Source organism: Oryzias melastigma, linkage group LG17 (assembly GCF_002922805.2).
Source record: "Oryzias melastigma strain HK-1 linkage group LG17, ASM292280v2, whole genome shotgun sequence".
Taxonomy (NCBI): domain Eukaryota; kingdom Metazoa; phylum Chordata; class Actinopteri; order Beloniformes; family Adrianichthyidae; genus Oryzias; species Oryzias melastigma.
In genome coordinates, this window is record NC_050528.1 from 19,913,465 (window position 1) to 19,932,145 (window position 18,681).

Sequence of the window (18,681 nt, forward strand, 5' to 3'; positions counted from 1 at the left end):
CAAAACAAAAACAGACAAAATGAGAAAGTCCAAAACCAGGTTAATAAAAAAAGAATGTTTTCTATCAGTTAGTTGTGTTGTAATCAGATTACAATTACAGATCAATCATACTGTGCTGTAAAGGGAATCAACTAACTTTACATGTAACTTTGATGGTAATCTAATTTGATGGTAATCAAAGTTACTGTAAATATAACTGTTGACTACTTGGATTACTTTCAATGTATTCTGATTACTTCAAATGTGTCTAATTACTATCCTATTAGTTTTGATTACATGACATGGAAATCTAAAACATTATAAGAACAAGTTAGTAATACTACTGCTACTGCACATTAAAACAACTCATTAATGTTGAAAATTTGCTCCTTTTATTATCACTGAAGGTAATATTATTTCAACATAAAATTAGTTGAAAATATATTATTGCTGTGAGCAGGGGAAAAAAAGCTTTCAATCATGTATTTATGTGAATACTGTATGCTTTTAAAAGGGTTGGTAAGAAGCTTTGGTGAATATTCTGCTGGGTGATCTCTGCGTGTCTGCAGGATTCTGCTGCTGGAATATGTACATTTCACTGGGATCAAACTCCAAAATCTAAATATTCTTCTAAAAAGTTCTTCTAGAGGAAATGATGGAATTATTTTTGTTTGCAGTAAAATAAAGCTGTTACTTTCTTCTAAATAATTTAAGTAACATATAGGAGAAACAATCAACTACATTTCGACAAGCAATAATTTGATTTGTTGCACCGATCCAACACCATTTTGAGTATTTCACTGCAACTTATTGAATCTACCTTTTCTGCAGTTTGGTTTTAAGCCTGATGTGTAATTAAGGTCACGGTCCTGCTGCACGACCCTGTTCATTGTAGCCACTGCAGAGGAGGGATGATGATTAGGACTTTTTCTGCAGCTATTTTTAAGACAAATCTAACAATATATTAAATTAAAATAAAATCGCATTTGAATCCTACTCATGTGTGCAAAATTGTATAGAAATGTCTGAATAGAAAAATAATTAAGATTTTTGAATACGCTTATCTAGTGGAGACCTCCGTTCAGTTAGAATGCCAAAAAGTAAATATGAAAAGCAGTATGAAAACTAAAACCCACAAATAGAGTCAAGACTATAAAGACAAAAAGAACAAAATACATCAACAAAAATGTTATAGATTTAAACACTTGACGAAAAATGGTGCAAGCAAATATCCATCAAACCAATTCAGCTTCAAAATTACATTAATTTAGCACCGACATGAAAGCAAAAATGTAAGTAAACTTTGTTCATAGCTGGAAATAAGATTGGGCATCAAGGGGTTAAAAAAAATCTCAGCAACCAACTGCTGTCGAGGATGAATCTTTGAGCTACTACTGAATCATGGCATACGTAAAATTGATCCCAAGTAGCTTGTTTTGTCCATTTTCAGTAAATCACTGTAAAGATGTTTTGTGTTGCTGTTCATTCGATTTTTAAAATGTTTTTGTGCCAATGAGAATCCAAACAAGAAATGTAAAACAATGCTCACACAAAAGTATGTGGAGAATTATATAGTAGCAAGTTTGTGAATGCTTTTTCGCATTTTTTTTAATTAAAAATGCTAACTGTGATAAGATAAATCATGTAGGAACATCTAGAAATCACTCTCACCAAAATGCTTTGTGTTAATTTTAATTTTCTGTTAGCTGTCAAATAAAATAAAGGAAATAATGTACTTGTTGGAAACAGTGAATTCATATTGCATTGCATAATATTTGTAAAAAAAAAAAAAAAAAGAACTAAATTAAAAAGTAACTGAACCCTACCTTTTCGCCAGTTTTTGTTTTAAGCCATTTACATCTCCAGCAGGATCTTTTTTTTAATCAACGGAAGATCTCTATATCTAAGTGTCTGAGTGTGGGCACCAACCACTAACTCCTTCTTTTCATAAATGAAGGCAAGGAGACAGGCAAGACAAGAGAAGGACATATGGAGGCAGGGATGAATGCTCAACACCTCCTCAAGTGACCTTCGGTAAATTACAAGCACTCTAACTATAGCAACTTCATCTGAAAGCTCAGTTGGCTCACATTTCAAACTTAGGAGGCACAAGGTGCTTCACACCTTTCATCGTACATACATGTTGCCGCAGAAGTCAGAGGTGCAAGGACTCTGCACAGCTGGGAATGAGACCTTTGAAAGAGGTCTAACTACTCATTCAAAGCCTTGAATAGATTAGCTACAGTGTTAAGGAGTTCAAGGTTGTAGTAAAACGGCAAGTACACACAGCACAGTCTCTGAGTACGTTTAAAAAGAACACTGAGAGGAACACTTACTACTGAAGGCCTCAGGGCCTTGGAACTTTTAATGTCTTATACGACCAATCTTTATATAGTGACCCAGGTCAAGTTACTGAAAATAAAGTTGCATTTGCTGTGAATAACAGGAGGTATAATGTTCCTGGTTCAGTCAAATATTTAAAAAAAAGAAAATTATATCCTCCAACTACCCCCACCCCCTCTCTTTTTTTAATGGATAATTAAATAAAAAAACAACACAATTGTGGCTGTCAGCATCAAGCAACCAAACACAGAGCTGGCTTGAAAATGTATGGCTAGATATCTCCCATGTTGCTTGCCATATTTGTTGCAGGTGTGAGGGACTGTAAGCTAGCGGGAAAGAGTGAAAACAAAGGGATGATGGGAAATGAACGCAGACTTACTCCCCTCCAACAGTTTTGCTCACAACTCAACTAGCACATTTCTAATGAATTACTGCCACTCTGCAGAATGTATGTCATAAAATATGACACAGATAGTTTGATTTTGCCTAAATTTGCTAAGATTAAAAGACCAATGGGAATGATTTTAAAATAGATCAAAGGATGAACGGGGTGGGACTTTAATACTTTCCGTGGACAACTTTTATACAGTAAAGGAAAATAACTACAGTATTTAAGTTTCCACCATTTTGTTACTGGGGTCATCTTATTTTCACTATAAGTTAACTCAAGTTATGTCGCTTTTTGGCCTTTTAATACCCAGAAAAATAAACGCGTATTCGGGTTAGCATATCATAGCATTGGAAAAGGTATAATTAGCTGAAATAGAAATAATTATGTTAAAAAAATAAATTAAAAAAATGAAATCCGGTGAGTCTTGAAACACAAAAATGGCTATAGCTTATGGACATCTAATTTCATTTTTCAGATTCACTTTTTTTTAAACATGTATTGTTAAAATCGGAATTAGAGCATAAAAATAACCAACACACGAATAATAGCTAGCATAGCTAGTTAGCATGACAAATTCGTAAAAAGAAGAAAAAAAGTTGGCTCAGTAACCATACTTTTGCAATTTAAAAAAAAAAACCTTTTTTGGCTTTACCATTTTCCATCCTTCGTCTTCTTTAATTAAAGGTTTTCTGTCATTTTATGTTGGCGTTAAATCCAAAGTTGTAGCATCGACGGGTAAGTCAGTTTTTTAAAAAACTTTATTGAATACAAGCAGACAAAACAATTAGACAAATGCATCCAGAACAAACAATGACATTAATGATAATATTCCAACAGAAAATAATTACAGTGGGAGGAATACGAGTAAAATATAGTGTATGTAAGTGGCATAAAAGAAGCAATAGAAAAAATAAACAAGAGAAAATAATTTAGTCATCAAGTAGTAAAGTTCAACTGTATGGTATGCTTTGGTGGTATGGATCCTTTTGGTGGTGTTATAAAATTGATCCAGTTATACAACCAAAAAAATTAGAAGTTTTTTTTAATTCTGCATTTGTGTAAATAAAACTTGGTTTGAAATAATAATAAATTGACACTATTCTCTATATTTTATCAAAGTTAGAACAAGTAATTATGATTCAAATTAATTTTACAGATTATTTTTACTATTTATGAATCGTTCCAATTGGTTCCAAAGATCAAAAGAAAATACACAGCTATGGAAAATATGGAGTATAGATTCAGGGGAGTTGTTGCATAAACTACAGTTATGATCAATATCTGAAAATGTTGATATGTACATATTTGTTGGGTAAATATTATGTAAGATTTTTTAATGTATTTCTTTGACTATTATTTTTGCAAAATTGTTCAGGTACGGTTAACAGTCAGGTATCCTGAAGCATACTTTTTTGTGACGTTACTCCACAAATGTGCTAGCGCCTGTTGTGCAAAAAAAATGTGTTTTTACTTGTAATTATGTCTTAACTTTATCAATATTGTGTATTTATAATCATATAACTAATTAATATACATTTACACAATAAGCTAAAAATGTCTTCTTGGATGAGTCTAAAACTGCTGATTTAAATAGCAAAATTTTAAAATTGAAGTTTAAAAAAATAGTGTTACAAATAAAAAAATATATGTACATGTGTGTGTGTGTGATTATGTGTGTATTACTTCCCAGTTAATTTAAAAATATCTTATAGGCTTGATTACCGTTTGTCTTCTTTTGTTTAATAATTCATCTTTACAGTTAAAAATGTATTTTTTAGTAGATTTACTTTAATAAAGAAAGGAAAAAAAATCAAAAGCAACTTTATGTAAAATACATACTTTTGTTCATTTTCTTTACACTTAGAAATCAGTCTCCAAGTCAATTAGAATCAAACATAAATGTAGAAAGAAACTGTTGTCTGTCTCTTACTTGGTGGCCACCTGTTGGTGCTTCTCTGCATGTTGAAGTCCTCTGAACCCCCTGTTGTGCATTACAAGCTGTCCCTCAGCTGTCAACAACATTGTCCACACCGTGAAGGCAGCCAGCAGGAATTTCACAGGTTATCTTTGTGCTCAAGGATATAGCACAGTGACAGGCGTCAAAGTCAAGGGTAGAAGCAAGGAGGCAGTTGACTTCTGTAATTGTGTCGAGCTGTTATAAACCTGTCACAGAGCTGTATTGTTCTCATATCATATAAAAAAAATAAAGTTTAAGCATTCTTGAGTGTAAAAGCGTTGTTTTTTGTCCTATACATATGAGCTTTGGTGTTCTTTTTTTCTTCTTTTTTTTAAGCAATTCTGCACACGCTGACACACACACAAAAATGAGACAAAAACTGTTTTTCATCAGTGTCTGAGAAAATTCACTGCTTCTAGTAAATCAACCCCCACTTAATTAAATTACACTGTGGGACAAAGAAGCTTTAAGTGAGCCACCGATCATGCAAATTCTCCCACTTAAAAAGATGAGAGACGCATGTAATTGTCATCATAGATATGCTTTAACTATGGGTGACAAAATGAAAAAGATAAAAAAAAAAAAAAAATCAAGCAAATCACATTGTTTGAATTTTGAATAATTAATTTATATAATTATGGTGGAAAATAAGTATTTGTACAATAACAAAAGTTCATCTCAATCCTTTGCTATATTGTTGGTAATGACAGCAGTCAAATGTTTTCTTTAAGTCTTCACAAGGTTTTCACAAACTTGCTGGTATTTTGGTCCATTCCTCCATACAGATCTCTAAAGCAGTGATGTTTTGGGGGTGTTGCTGGGCAACACGGACTTTCAACTCCCTCAAAAGATTTCGAATGGGATTGAGATCTGGAGACTGGTTAGGCCACTCCAGGACCTTGAAATGCTTCTGACGAAGCTTCTCCTTCCTTACCGAGACAGAGTGTTTGGGATGGTTGTCATGCTGAAAGACTTAGCTATGTTTCATCCTCAATGCTCTTGCTGATGGAAGGAGGTTTTCACTCAAAATCTGACCATACATGGCCCCATTCATTCTTTGCTTTACACAAATGAGTCATCCTGGTCCCTTTGCTGAAATACAGCCCCTAAGCATGATGTTTCCACCCCCATGCTTTGCCATGGGTATGGTGTTCTATTCTTTCTCCTCAAAACACAACAAGTAGAGTTCTTACCAAAAAGTTCTATTTTGGTTTCATCTGACCATAGGGCATCCTCCCAATCCTCTTCTGGATAATTCAAATACTCTAACAAACTTTAGACAGGCCTGCACATGTACTGGCTTTAACAAGGGGACACATCTGGCACTGCAGGATTTGAGACTCTGGCAGCTCAGTGTGTTACTAGTGTAGCCTTCGTTCATTTGGTCCAGGCTCTCTGCAGGTCATTCACTACGTCCCGCCATGTGGTTCTGGGATTTTTACTCACCGTTCTTGTGATCATTTAGACTCAACATAGTGAGACACTATGGGAGCTCCAGATCAAGGGAGATTATCAGTGGTCTTCTATTTCCTGATAATTGCTCCCACAGTTAATTTCTTCATACTAAGCTGCTTACCTATAGCAGATTCGGTCTTCCCAGCATGGTGCAGGTCAACAATTTCGTTTCTGGTGTCCTTTGACAGCTCTTTGGTGTTTGGAGTGTGACTGTTTGACGTTGTGGACAGGTGTCTTTTATATAAATAACGAGTTCAAACAGGTGCCATTTTTTACAGGTAACGAGTGGAGGACAGATGATCCTCCCAAAGAAGACTTTTTTTATCTGCTCGTTTTTAGGTGAAAAAATACTTATTTTCAAATAAATTCTTAAAAAATCAGACAATGTGATTTTGTGGATTTTTTTTCTCATTTTGTCTCTCATGGTTGAGAAATGATGAAAATGACCGGCCTCTCTCATCATTTAAATGAGAGAACTTGACTAAATACTTTGTTGCCCCGTTGCAAATATGTGAGTAACATGTAATGAAATAACACAGGAGAGAAAATGAATTTTGCTCATCTTTTTTTTTATTTTATGATTAATAGTCACATCACTAGTTAACAATTAATCACAATGAACATCTCTTTCATACCAAATATTCAGAATCAAAGGGGGAGATGAGCTCTATCTAAAAGGACAGATGCTTCTAACAACCAGCATTTTGTTTGCTGCCTCGGCATGCTCTTCTTATGGTGTTGTGTCCTACACAATAATGCAGCATACACTACAGAGGGTCCACCCACAGCACTGAAAAGAAGGATCATTGAGGAGGTCGTTACGTCAGGGCAAGCAGAGGATTACATGTTCTGTTTTTTTGTTATGCCACTGTTGGATCATTCCTCTCCTTGACATTTAGAGGTCACTGGTTTTCCTGGGAAACCAGCCAGCTGTTGTGGTGAACGTGTCAAATAAAGAACACAAGGAAGTTCTGCTGCTTTTTCAGTGCTGCAGTGCCAACAAGCCTCTGCATGGTAGGGACACCGCTACATATCTACCAACACTCCCTTTTGTTCAGACTCTATATGTTTTAACATTTTTAATTTCACGAGATTGAACTCTTTATTTTTGGTGTCTACTATGAACACAGAAAAAAAGTCATTTGGTCCGAGGCTCGCCTTAATCAGTCCAGTGGTGGTAGGTATGTCAAGGTGTCAGTATAAGCTGTCTAATACAGGACAGGACTTAATACCACATGCCAAAAATACTAAGTCTGGTTATTGTTCGTCAGAGTGGGGAGTGTAGGCAGAAGAGAGGGGTGGCCAGCATGTGCCAGTACATTTCAATCATATTGCAACCATTTATTTTAATGAGCACAGGTTAAAATCACTGCAGCTTAGTGGATCATGCCTTGCTCAACACCCGGTATCTCCTTCCTACGATGCGGATTGAGTCCGGTCAATAGTGTTTTCCACGCGTCATGGAACTCCCGAAACAGAACACAGACAGACCTCACACATGTAGTCATAATCTTGCGACTAAAGTACATTGTAAAAACATTCTTGAAACTTCAGCAGCCCTTTTCTTGGGTGAAAAAAGGCAGATTCTGAGTCTTCAGCTTTTCACTCTGATGATACAGATATTTACTTAAATGGCAACAGGTTAATGAAAGTGAACGCTCAACTCCACAACATCTCGTTAAGACATACATTTTTTTTTTTATTTTTGTGTGTATGATAATAATCAATCTGAGATACTTATGAAGTGGTAAAAACTTGACGGTGTCTATTTACAAAGGGACAGTGTGAGATAAAGGTAAAGCGCAGCAATCTGGGGTATCAAACAGTTGCAAACATAGAGTGAATCTGGTCATACCCTGTCCAAGCTGCAAAGCAATGTTCATTTTTCTCATATACATTTGAGATTATTTATTTTTATCTTGTTTAGCAAGAGAGAATGGGGGACTAAAACTTTTAAGAAGTTACGGCTTTGGAGAATTTTAGAGTCAAAATGAAGGTAAGATAAAGGAGTATATTTTTATTATTGATTAAGCAAACAATAATCTAAAGACTGGCTCAAAGTAACTCTTCCATCCATACAATGGATATAGATGCTGATGATATAAATGCTGTTTTCATTTACCTTGCCTTATTAAGGAAGGGACATTTTCAAAAATACACCCTCATCCCCAATCTATAGGAGTCTGGATTCATCCATCCATTTTCTTAAACCGGCTGTGTCCCTTTCAGGGTCACAGGGTTCCGGAGTCTGTCCCAGCAAGTGTTGGGCAAAAGTGGGGTTGCCAGGATGTTGCAGGGCCACAATCACACCTAGAGTCACCAATCAACCAACAAAACATGCTTTTGGACAGAGGGAAGAAGAAAACCACGAGGAGAACATGCAAACTCCACAAGACGGTATATGAACCAGGGCCTTTTCGATAAGAGACAAGAACCACCATGCAGCCCAATTTGGGGTTATTTATAGCAGAAAGTCTGCCATAGCATAATTTTTAATTGCAATTAATTGTTTATACATAGTGGGGGAGGTGTGGTTTGGATCTGTGATTGAGGTTAGCTTGATCTAACATACAGTCACGCTGCATCTTCAATATGGAGAGAGGTACAGATCAATGTGATGCCAGTCTCTCCTCAGAACTTTCTCTGGAGGTTGAGGATTTTTCTTCTCCACAATCTCCTGAGGCAGGTGCTCATGGTCCAGACCGTAGGGGACACGCATCTCAGTGGTAAAATGACGCTAGAATCATAACCTAATAAAGGCTAATGTATTAAGCAAACAATCCAGTGTGAAATGTTTGTTGCATATCCCATCACCAGGATGGACTTTGCTGAATTCAACTCCACTACTCAACCACTGTTGCCTAACTTCCTAGTCCACTGGAAAGTTATGCAGGCCACTAGATTTTGACAAGCGAAGGCAATACAGCTATGAGCTATGCTAAAGCTAACATGATGATGACCGACCGTTACAGAATCAAAATGGGCGGGGCTTTTATACAGGAGCTACAGCGCATGATGACGTGAAACTTCTGAAATGACATGAGACTTTCACCAGTTTACCAATCACAAAATGCAACTGTAATACCTTGTTTCAACCTGTAGGGGGGCAGCACACATACGGTTTTAGATTATAATTTCAAGTTTATTTTAAATTGTCTAACATACAGCACTTTTAAAGCCCAATTTATAGAGTTGATTTAGTGCTTGGTTACCCTTTAAACATCCGTCCAAAATTTTTCACCCTAAAATGTAAATTTTTTAGTTCTAAGGTGTAAAATTTCTTTTTAAATTGGTTGACAAGCATTAAAAAGTACACGGACCAAATATAAAGATCTGTAAATTCAACTTTGCAGCTTGGGCAACAGGGTATAAATACCAGCGGATGAGTGTTACATGAGGCTCTTAAATTGAGTGTTAATCTATTGAAGTTAGCATCACAACACTGATGACAATACTAAGCTAAAGGGATGAAACTCATGAGTTGACAAATCGCATTGTGTCCTTTCACTTGAGCTCGCCACATACAAACAAAGACTCGCCCCTTTTCTTGTACACACAATCCATCATGATATGCTGTCAAAGTGCATTCATTTTCTTGTCATTTTGCTCCTTTAGGAAAGCTTCACATTATTGTTTTCACATGCATGAGTTGTGTGACATCATGGGAATGTCTCTGAGGGGACCTTACAATAACCATATGGTGCTTTGAGTTGTCCTAATAGTTGCCTGTTTGACCACTTGCTCACTGATTATCATAAACTGAACTAACTACCAATGTTTTGTTCCAAGAAGCACGCACGCACAGTACACAGCTGACGAGTTTTTACCAATACACAGTAAAGCATCTTGAGTACAAGTAGATTACTTAAGTGCATCAAGAAAGGAACAAGACTGTGTTCAAAGTGCACGATACGCTTGACTTTTTAGGGGAGCTGTACATGATCCATTTAGTAGTATAGTGTTCCAGACACAATAGTATAGTGCTAGTTTAGATAAGGACAGCATGGAGATCTACTGGGGCGTCTCTAACGCTGATGTAAGGGTTTCCCAGTTACACAGCCAGAATATCAGTGTTGCAGAGGCTAAGCAGCGCTCTCTACAGGATGGATGCAGTAGTAACACTTCACACATCTGACAACTACGGCAGAACGCCACAGACACGTCACAAAACCTTTGCTGTATTTTTTTTTCTGTTTTAGCAAACACAATGCCAGCTTTTCATCGCAAAGTGAGCAGAGAGGGAGTTTTTTCTGCTTTCGTCACTGCTGTGATACACTGATTCTATTGTTTTGGTCAAAGTTAAAGCTACATCACAGTGATGGGTAGGAATCCAAAAAGTAACTGAATTTAGATTATGTCTTACAATAGAGAGGTGGGGATAATTTTTCTTTTTTTTAATTAGAATTCAGAAAAATAACTTTTACTGTGGATCTGTCAATCACAAAATAAGGGTTGCTCACCTCGACTTAAAATGCTACTGGATGGCCCAAACAGCAGTATTTGCTGACCAATTTTGAATCCGTTTTCACTTAATACTGCTCCATTCATGGCATTTTTCAGCTGGACAGTTCCCGCTGTCCACTTTCCTATGATTCTTTTTTTTTATTTCAAACATTCAAAAATTTCAAGCTTTATTCCTTTAAATTTTTTTAAATATTAAGTGATATCCTATATAAAACCAACGAAAAGTACACAAAAAAACATAAGAAAAAAACCCCACATGGACTGCATTTAGAAAGCTATTTACTTTCATCTATTTACACTACTGAGTAATATGTGTGCCAGACAGAGAGGCAGATATCTAGAAGCTTGACCATCTGCTACCATTACATAGCTAGTATAAGTTGAGTATAATTAAAAAATGGAATATCCACAAAGATACAAATAGTTTTTGTTTTTATTTCTGATTTGCCATGAATGTAACATTATTCTCTTTCCCTGCTGGTGAACTCAGTCCTGTCACCAAACTTTTGGGGGTTTTAGTTGTTTGTCTGTCCATCTCTGTCTGTATGTGCTTCATGTAGCAAAATAAGAGTATTGCTGTCAAAAAGCGAAGAGGAGAATCATGGAAAGAGGAGGAATGGGTTGGATAAAATGTTCAACAGTGATAGGAGCACACCGACACGCCTTACTGCTGTTTGTCAGTGTTGCTCAGTAATCTACAAGTGTTTAGATTAAGTCAAGCGCAGAAAATGTGTTTAGCATCAGCGTACACTTTTGTTTTGTCAGACTCTGATTTGTGTAGATCATAAATTTCACATTAGAAGTTGGGTGTATTTCCCTGCATATTGTGTATGTTTTCCTCATGGGAGAGCTGCATGTGCAAAGTTAGCTAAAGCAAGTGACGCTTATTTCTGGTTATGTTAACCAAAAGTATCAAATATATTAAGTATGAAAGCTTTATTTACATATTGAAGGTTGGTGCTCAGAAATATTTTGAATGAGATTTCCATAGACTTTCTTTATATTAAACCGTTAACGCCTGCAGAGCTAAAAACATCCTTAGCGGTTTGTGCTGAAACCATGTGAACTGGATTAACGCCAATGTGGTTGTACTCTCTCTGCAGGAAAAGATGGTTAAATACTGACTATATTGTGTAAAAGCAAGAGAAGCTCAGAAAGAGAAATACTCCAATTTGTTAATAACTTATTTGAATAAATATTCAAACTCAGAACGCTCAAGAAAGCATGCTAATGCTAGCGCTACTGTGCCGTTTAAATTCTGCCTCGATACTGTGTACTCATGACTATATAGACACATTAACTAATAACTTATTGACATATTTAACACATAGTTCCCTCATTCCTGTAATTATTTAACCGTTCTTACTACAACATAGGAGTAAACTGTGGCGGAGCACAGCTAATATGCTACAGCAGGTTCTTTCATTGTCACAGCAGCTCTCCATAAATTATGCTGTCAAAGCAGCTGGATAAATGGCCCAAACCATCCACAGAACTAATACTGAACGGCTGTAATCAGTCACCCAGCCTGTTTAGGTTAACCAGTATATCTGAATGTTTCTTCAGATACTTTTAACAATTTCTCCATGTCAGGTGCTGGGCAAAACTAAGCCTTTTAGCATCATCTTGTTGACTTTTGGTTGACACAATGTGTCTCATACGCACTTTATGACTTACTTCATGTCGGATGACAGAAAGGCGCAGCGGTGGGCGGCTTAATTCTAGGGATTAGCATTTATGGAGGATTAAACAGTGCTACAGATCACTTCATTTTTAATGTTTGTTGCAACTTTTTTTTGCATTTGCAGAGCAAGAACTTCCATTTTCTTCCGCTTTTAAAATTGATGACTATATCTTGCACCAAATGTTTAACAAAATATTGTTAAATTTCAAGACTTTTCAATTTTTTGATCTTTACTCACAAGTCAGCCTGTTTTTTCTGCCTTCTTCATATCTTAGTCCTTTTATCGTGTCAAAACTCCAGGAATAAAAGTGTTTAGAATATATAAACTGAAGGTATGCACTAAAGTTGAATGCAGAATAACAAGAGTGATGACGTCGACTGTCCTGCTGAGGTCTCATGAACTGGACATACAGAGATAAAGGGATTTTTTTGGAAGGCCAAAGCTACTTTGAGGCCTCATGATAGTTAGATGTAATTGATTTGTTGTTGATGTTTAGATTGAATGATGAATGAACAAAGGTATAAACCTCCAACGGTGTTTTGGGGAGTTTGAGCTGAAAGGGATGCTCTATCAGATAGGAAGCTGGTGCAACCCCACACAGGGACACACAGACAAACACCAAGTAGTCTTCTCTGTAGTTAGTAGGGTCAGAAGTCAACCTAAGGGTATCACGAGGTCAGACATCAGGGTTGGTAGCAGGAAGCCGGTAGGTGGACCTCAGAGACACACTGAAAGGCGGTTGATCAGTTTGGTGCAGCGGTGGGCGGGATGAAGGGCGGGGCCAGAGGAAAGTGACTGCTCCGTGGTTGCTTGGTTGGTCAGTTGATTGGAAGGTCAGTGAGCGCCATGCATGTCCCACCAAAATTTGTAGGTCACTGGTACTCATTCTGTCGGAGACAAAAAACAGAATGAGAAGATGCAAACAAGGTAAAAACTAGGGGGGTGTATTGGCAGGAAACCAGCGATACAATATGTGATATAAATATTGTATTAGCAGCAAGTTAAATCGACACAAGTATCGTCAAATGAAGCATCGTGATTTGTCACTGAATCATTTTTTTTCCTACACCCCCATAGTAAAAATGAATAAACTGAGAGAGATGAAAAACATTTAGTTGGAACTGTGCTATGTAATATATACCTGTCAGGTGTTTTTTTTCCTTTATATACAGTTTTATCTGGTGGGACATGATTGGATTCACAGACAATAATCGTATTTTTTAATAGTGTTAACGCCGCGGTCATTCATCAAGTAGACACTCCTGTCAGGCCAGAAAACATCTGCTGTTCTTTTGAAGCTGCTCTGTTGCTCAGTTTGACGTGAGATTACTTACAAGGACAAGTTTGTTCTCACTTTCTGTTGCACCTCTCTTGATAATTTCATTTGAAGGCTATTTTTACCACAGCAACAGTCACGTAGGGAAAGTAAACATTCGTCTGAGTTCAGAAAATTCACTCAATTAAAGACAAGGACAAGAGAAAACAACCCTGCAACACAACATACTAGCAGTTTTATACAAAGATGTTGTAAAAACTTTTATTTTGGGTGATGCAAACTGGATTTAGTGGTAATCAAGCTTGACTGTATTTGGTTTGACATTTTTATTGATTCAGTCCTTCTGTATACATAAACTGTGTGTCCACACAATCTCAATAAAGTCTCGTTTGTACATAGGAAAATAATAAAATCCCAGGTTTTTAAGGCAGAACAGGACTATACAATCACAGCCCATCAAATAGCCAATAGCCATAGCTGCATAGGCGGTAGCCAGTGAACTCAAAGCTCCGCCCCCATGTAAAATTAGGATCAGCTGAACAGCGTCAACTCGAAAATCTGAATTGAAACTGAAAACAGAGAACTGAAAGCAAAGAATGAAAAAGTACAAAGTACAAATAAACATTATTTTTTTAACTGGTAACAGAGTTAGTTTTTTTAAATTATTATTTCAAATTTGCATTTGTTTTTTATAGTTTCAATATTTTTTTCAAGTTTTCAATACTAGTTTTTTCAAATGTTCAATTTTATTTTTTCAAATTTTCAATAATTCCTTCAAGTTTTCAATATGTATTTTCAAGTTTAAAACTGCTTTGACATTTTATTTTTATATTTTTCAAATTTACATCCCTGTTTTTAAAATTTTCAGTCTGTTTTTTCATTCACTTTAAGCGGATCCTGATTTGACCCCATAGTGTTTGCTCAAACACACAGTAGGAAAGTAGCATTGCAAAAATGATATAACTTCTGCAGTACAGGACTGTACATATTGTTTTAAAATTATTTCCTTTTAATTTTTAAGTCTGCTTTAATTAAGCTTCAAAAATGCATTTCCTTGCTGCTAATTATCCACTATGTTTACCTAAACAGATTTCATGCCTTGACTTGTATTGTCTCATATGTGGACATAGCCCACCTGTTGTTACTATGAGGTACTGTAACCATGAGGGCACAATAGAACACTCACTTGTCTCAGTGATACGTTTGTCTAAGCTATGGGTCTCCCTCAGCCCTTCTCCCCCAAAAGGAGAGGGTGTTGGCTCCTTCGTGCCATTCTCCTTAGCAACACCTCCTGGTGGTGTTGCCTTGGTAACGCCTGCTGGTCCAGTAGCTGGAGCGCCACTTGCGGGTGGAGAAGTCTTCTCCTCTGTTTTCTCCTGCAGCCAAATATAGACAAGGACACACGCTGGTTTTCCTAACATCCAACTCTCAAACACCGACGCCATCTAGCGGCGTTGGCGGAAATGGCAGGGTGATTCAGCAGAACTGAGTCTGCAAACGCCCTTGAGCAACTGCTGTGTTACTGATTGAGTAGAGGTTTGACCTTGTGTCCATTTGTCTGTCCGTTGCCCGGCTCCACGTTGTCCAGGGATCCAATCTTAGACTTTGCCTTAATGTTCTGCTTGTGGGACTCGATTTTCACATCTCCACCACCTGGGGCAAAAGGAAAAAAAAAACAACAAAACAGTAAAAACGCAACTAAATGCTTAAACTACAGCTCATAGCAGAGCTTCAGTTTAAGGTCAGACCTGGCTTGTGTTTGATGTTGTCCTTGGAGCCACATTTGGAGGTCACTTTGCTCACATCAACCTTCTTATTTAAGATCTGCACCTGAGAGTGAGAAGACATTACAATGTTGCACATTAAGTCACTGCAACCAGCATACAAATGTGTGTTTCTGCAATCAATATGTGTATTTTAAACAACCACAGTCCATGATTTGTTAATTTTTATATCATTACTAAAGGCACTCTTTGTTTCTTTAGGTGAGAAAATGATGCTCCATTTATGCAGACATCTTTGAAGCCTCTATTTAAAATGGGTTTATGAGACTATCAGGACATGATGGCAGTGTGTGCTACTAATAATAAACCAGCAGTTGGTCCTGGTTGATTGCTGGTGACCTGGCTGTCAATGTGAGCAATGATCAGTCAGATCTGGAAACAGACGGAAGGAGATTATGACCAAGAGGGTCCAAACCATCCTTCTCACGGCCTCACCAGAAACAGAAACTTTAGTTAACTTGAGTGCTCAAATGCTCCATTTTATTCTGGAGAAATGCACTTTTCCAACACCTTCTCTATCTACTTATACACACACAGATAAATATATTATTTTGATTTTAGCATGTTATGGGTAAATGCAAGTCAAGTAAGAATAGAAACTCATTAAAAGTAACTATGACTTTAAAAATGATGCCAGGTACAACAACAGTCCACATATGGAGTTTTATTCTCCCTCTGGTAAAAATTGTGTTTTTAAACATGTTTTTGTGGCACTTTTCTGTCAATGGAGGAGATTTATTCATAATCAAAAGAAAAACTCAAAAGATGATTGAAGTGGGACTTTAAGAGCAATGTTTTAAGGTGGTCACAAGTTCTGACCTTTTTACAAAATGAGTTATTCCAGAAATGACTGGCGTTTTGGTGTGATGACGTCAGAGCACCAGCAAAAGTGTTTATCGACACAGAGGTGCAGTCTGTCTTTCCAGGCTCAAGAATCACCACAATTTTGAAAAACAAATGTAAAAAAAAAACAAAAAACTTTTCCGAACTTTTATAATTTTTCCTAATTGACCTTAGAAAGTGGAGTGAGAACGGCAGGGAGACGGAACTCGACAGTGCAGCAGGTGTTCACAGCAGATGGGAACAGCATCTGGAGGGCTGGACATGAGGACCAGTGGCTCCTTCACTTTAAGTGAAATCAATCAAAAGTGCAAACAGAGGCAGCCACTGAAGTGCTAATTATAGCGCATTCAGTCCTCGTTACTTTCAAGGAGGATCAGCTTTCATGTAAATCTTTGATTTGGAGAGAAAAGAGCTGAACTCAATTTGCACCCGACACTAATGGCTGCTCTGTTTGCAGGATCTGAATCTTTCCGCTGTTGATGCTGCTTTACACTACACTCACTGTGCATCAGACAGACTAGATGGCAGATCATTTAAGCACAGATAAAGTATATCATATTAACTCTACGATTTTAAATTGTTTTGCATGCAAACTGGGACTAACAGGAGGGTCACAAAGTACATTAAAAGGAGATATTTATCCACCAGCTGGCTTTCAGTTCCAGCGTTACTTACATTGCCACCTCCAGGGACATGTTTGATATTGTCCTTGGAGCCACAGCGAGAGGTGACGTGGCTGAAGTCCAGCTTTTTGTGCACTATCTGAACCTAAAGACAGGCAGGCGGACACACAGACAAGCAAGCGGGAAAGAAAGAGGCAGGAAAGAAAAAAAAAAGGAAGGAAAGTTGTGATAGGCAGACAAAGAGCAGCAGAGAAGAGCAGATCAGCTGGCAGCTTCAGTGGACAGGAAACAAAGAGTAGCTTTGCTTTGCAGTTTATGGAAGGAATTCTGTTATTGAATTCATAGAAAAAGTTTCTTTTTTTCTGTTTTTTCAATGTTAGATGAAAATCAGCAAATAGACAAAGTTTAGGAAAGTAAGTCCTGCTTAAAATTAGGTTTATAAAGCAAAAAAAACAAAATATTCCACAAAATTGTGCATCTTCCAGAGTCTAACGTACTAAAGGTGTGTTCCTTTGTTCTCAGAGGTCAGATTTTCTGAGATTAGTCGAAATGTCAAACTTGGCTAGTCGGAAAAACGTCAACACATTTTATAAATTACCTCTAGGGATTACATTTTGTAGACTTGAATAGCTGCTTTCAGCAAACATATTCGTCGTACTTCTTTACCCAAAGCCTTCTTTTTCTTTTAATTCCTCATCCTGGCAGTTCAAAACTGAGATTTCTAAGAATTCAAATCTTTCAATGTATGGCGTGACGTCTTTCCGAAATCCAAGTGCCGACTTCAAATGGAACGCAGCCTAAGAACAACAACAACACAGCGCTTCCATCAGCATTAGCTACCATTAAAACAGCACACAAAGTGGAAGATGAGTCACAGCACATGCAACAGAACATCCACCAGACAGTGATTTTTGTGTTCACACATGCTGCTCGAAACACAGGGGGAAACCATTCTAATGGTGCTGTTGTGTAACTTGTTAGGAGGATTTAAGAAAGAGGAAATGAAAACAAGGTTTTTTTTTTGCATTTTCTTGCTAAAACACGTCTTTTGACACAGCAAAAAACAACAAATTTAAAGTATGTTTCTAGTTTTAGCCTGGAAGAGAAAAGAGAGACTGCCTCATGTGTCAGAGAAATAGTCAAGTACATAAAACTAAATTAAAGGATATTTGTATTGATTATCCACCTCGAGCAAACTGAGAGCTGTGAATAAGTCACACTAACTTTTAGGTTCTTTTGATATAATCTCTTTGTTTTTAACGGTGGAGGAACACACAGATTAAGACTTCAAGAAACAACTGCAGTAACATCTGTAGTCGTGTAACTGAGACTTTATAACAGCGGATTATGGGAATTTAAGCCGATACAAGTTGGACTTGTGCAGCTGGGACAGAACGACAGCAAAATAGATCAGTGTCACCACTGCCAGCTCTTTAATCACCCACAGCAGGAGCTGAAAAATGATGCACTGCTGTTATTGTGTGTTATTCAACAAAAAAACTCCTTTAAGAAAAGAAACTCAACAAAATCAATGAGTATCTAACTAAAAGTCTGAGGCAGGCAGGCGCTGAAGCAGCAATGTAACCGTCCAACACATCAGAATGAGGTAAAACGGTTGATGAAACAGAGATGAATAAAAAATGTTTAAATGATAAACATAAGAAGACATGGCATAAAAGTGGAAAGAAGTTACACAATAAAAGTTGATGAGATGAATCATCATTTAAACAATTATATCCATCAGAGAAGAGAAAAAGACTGAGCCGCTTTGACACTGCCCTCTGGTTCGTGAAGCTGTTTGGGGGCAGCGAGGCCACGGCTCAGCTGTCATCAGGAATCAGCTCGGATGGCTTGATGGCTCGGATCGGATCGGACTCAGAA

At 37.2% G+C, this 18,681-nt stretch overlaps 1 protein-coding gene and 1 long non-coding RNA gene across 16 annotated transcripts in view; both read right to left on the reverse strand.

Annotated features, from left to right (window-relative positions):
• The window catches only part of LOC112147115, a 39,405-nt gene extending 35,784 nt beyond the window's left edge, over nucleotides 1-3,621 (reverse strand). For 2 of the 10 annotated variants that reach the window (XR_004949504.1, XR_004949503.1), the window contains exon 1: nucleotides 3,366-3,607. This is a non-coding gene — a long non-coding RNA (uncharacterized LOC112147115). Of the gene's footprint in view, nucleotides 1-1,805; nucleotides 2,063-3,350 lie in introns of those variants that run through there. The other 8 variants (XR_002919400.2, XR_002919398.2, XR_002919396.2 and 5 more) reach the window with 8 other exon arrangements.
• A 3,052-nt stretch (nucleotides 3,622-6,673) lies between these two features.
• map4l (microtubule associated protein 4 like) overlaps nucleotides 6,674-18,681 on the reverse strand; it is an 80,852-nt gene continuing 68,844 nt past the window's right edge. For 5 of the 6 annotated variants that reach the window (XM_024273341.2, XM_024273345.2, XM_024273343.2 and 2 more), the window contains 5 exons: nucleotides 16,853-16,945; nucleotides 15,299-15,380; nucleotides 15,094-15,203; nucleotides 14,737-14,926; nucleotides 6,674-13,161 (listed from right to left, as the gene is read on the reverse strand). In XM_024273341.2, the coding sequence (XP_024129109.1) occupies nucleotides 13,157-13,161; nucleotides 14,737-14,926; nucleotides 15,094-15,203; nucleotides 15,299-15,380; nucleotides 16,853-16,945 (480 nt within the window). In that variant the 3' untranslated portion in view covers nucleotides 6,674-13,156. The remainder of the gene's footprint in view (nucleotides 13,162-14,736; nucleotides 14,927-15,093; nucleotides 15,204-15,298; nucleotides 15,381-16,852; nucleotides 16,946-18,681) is intronic. The other variant, XM_024273342.2, reaches the window with a different exon arrangement.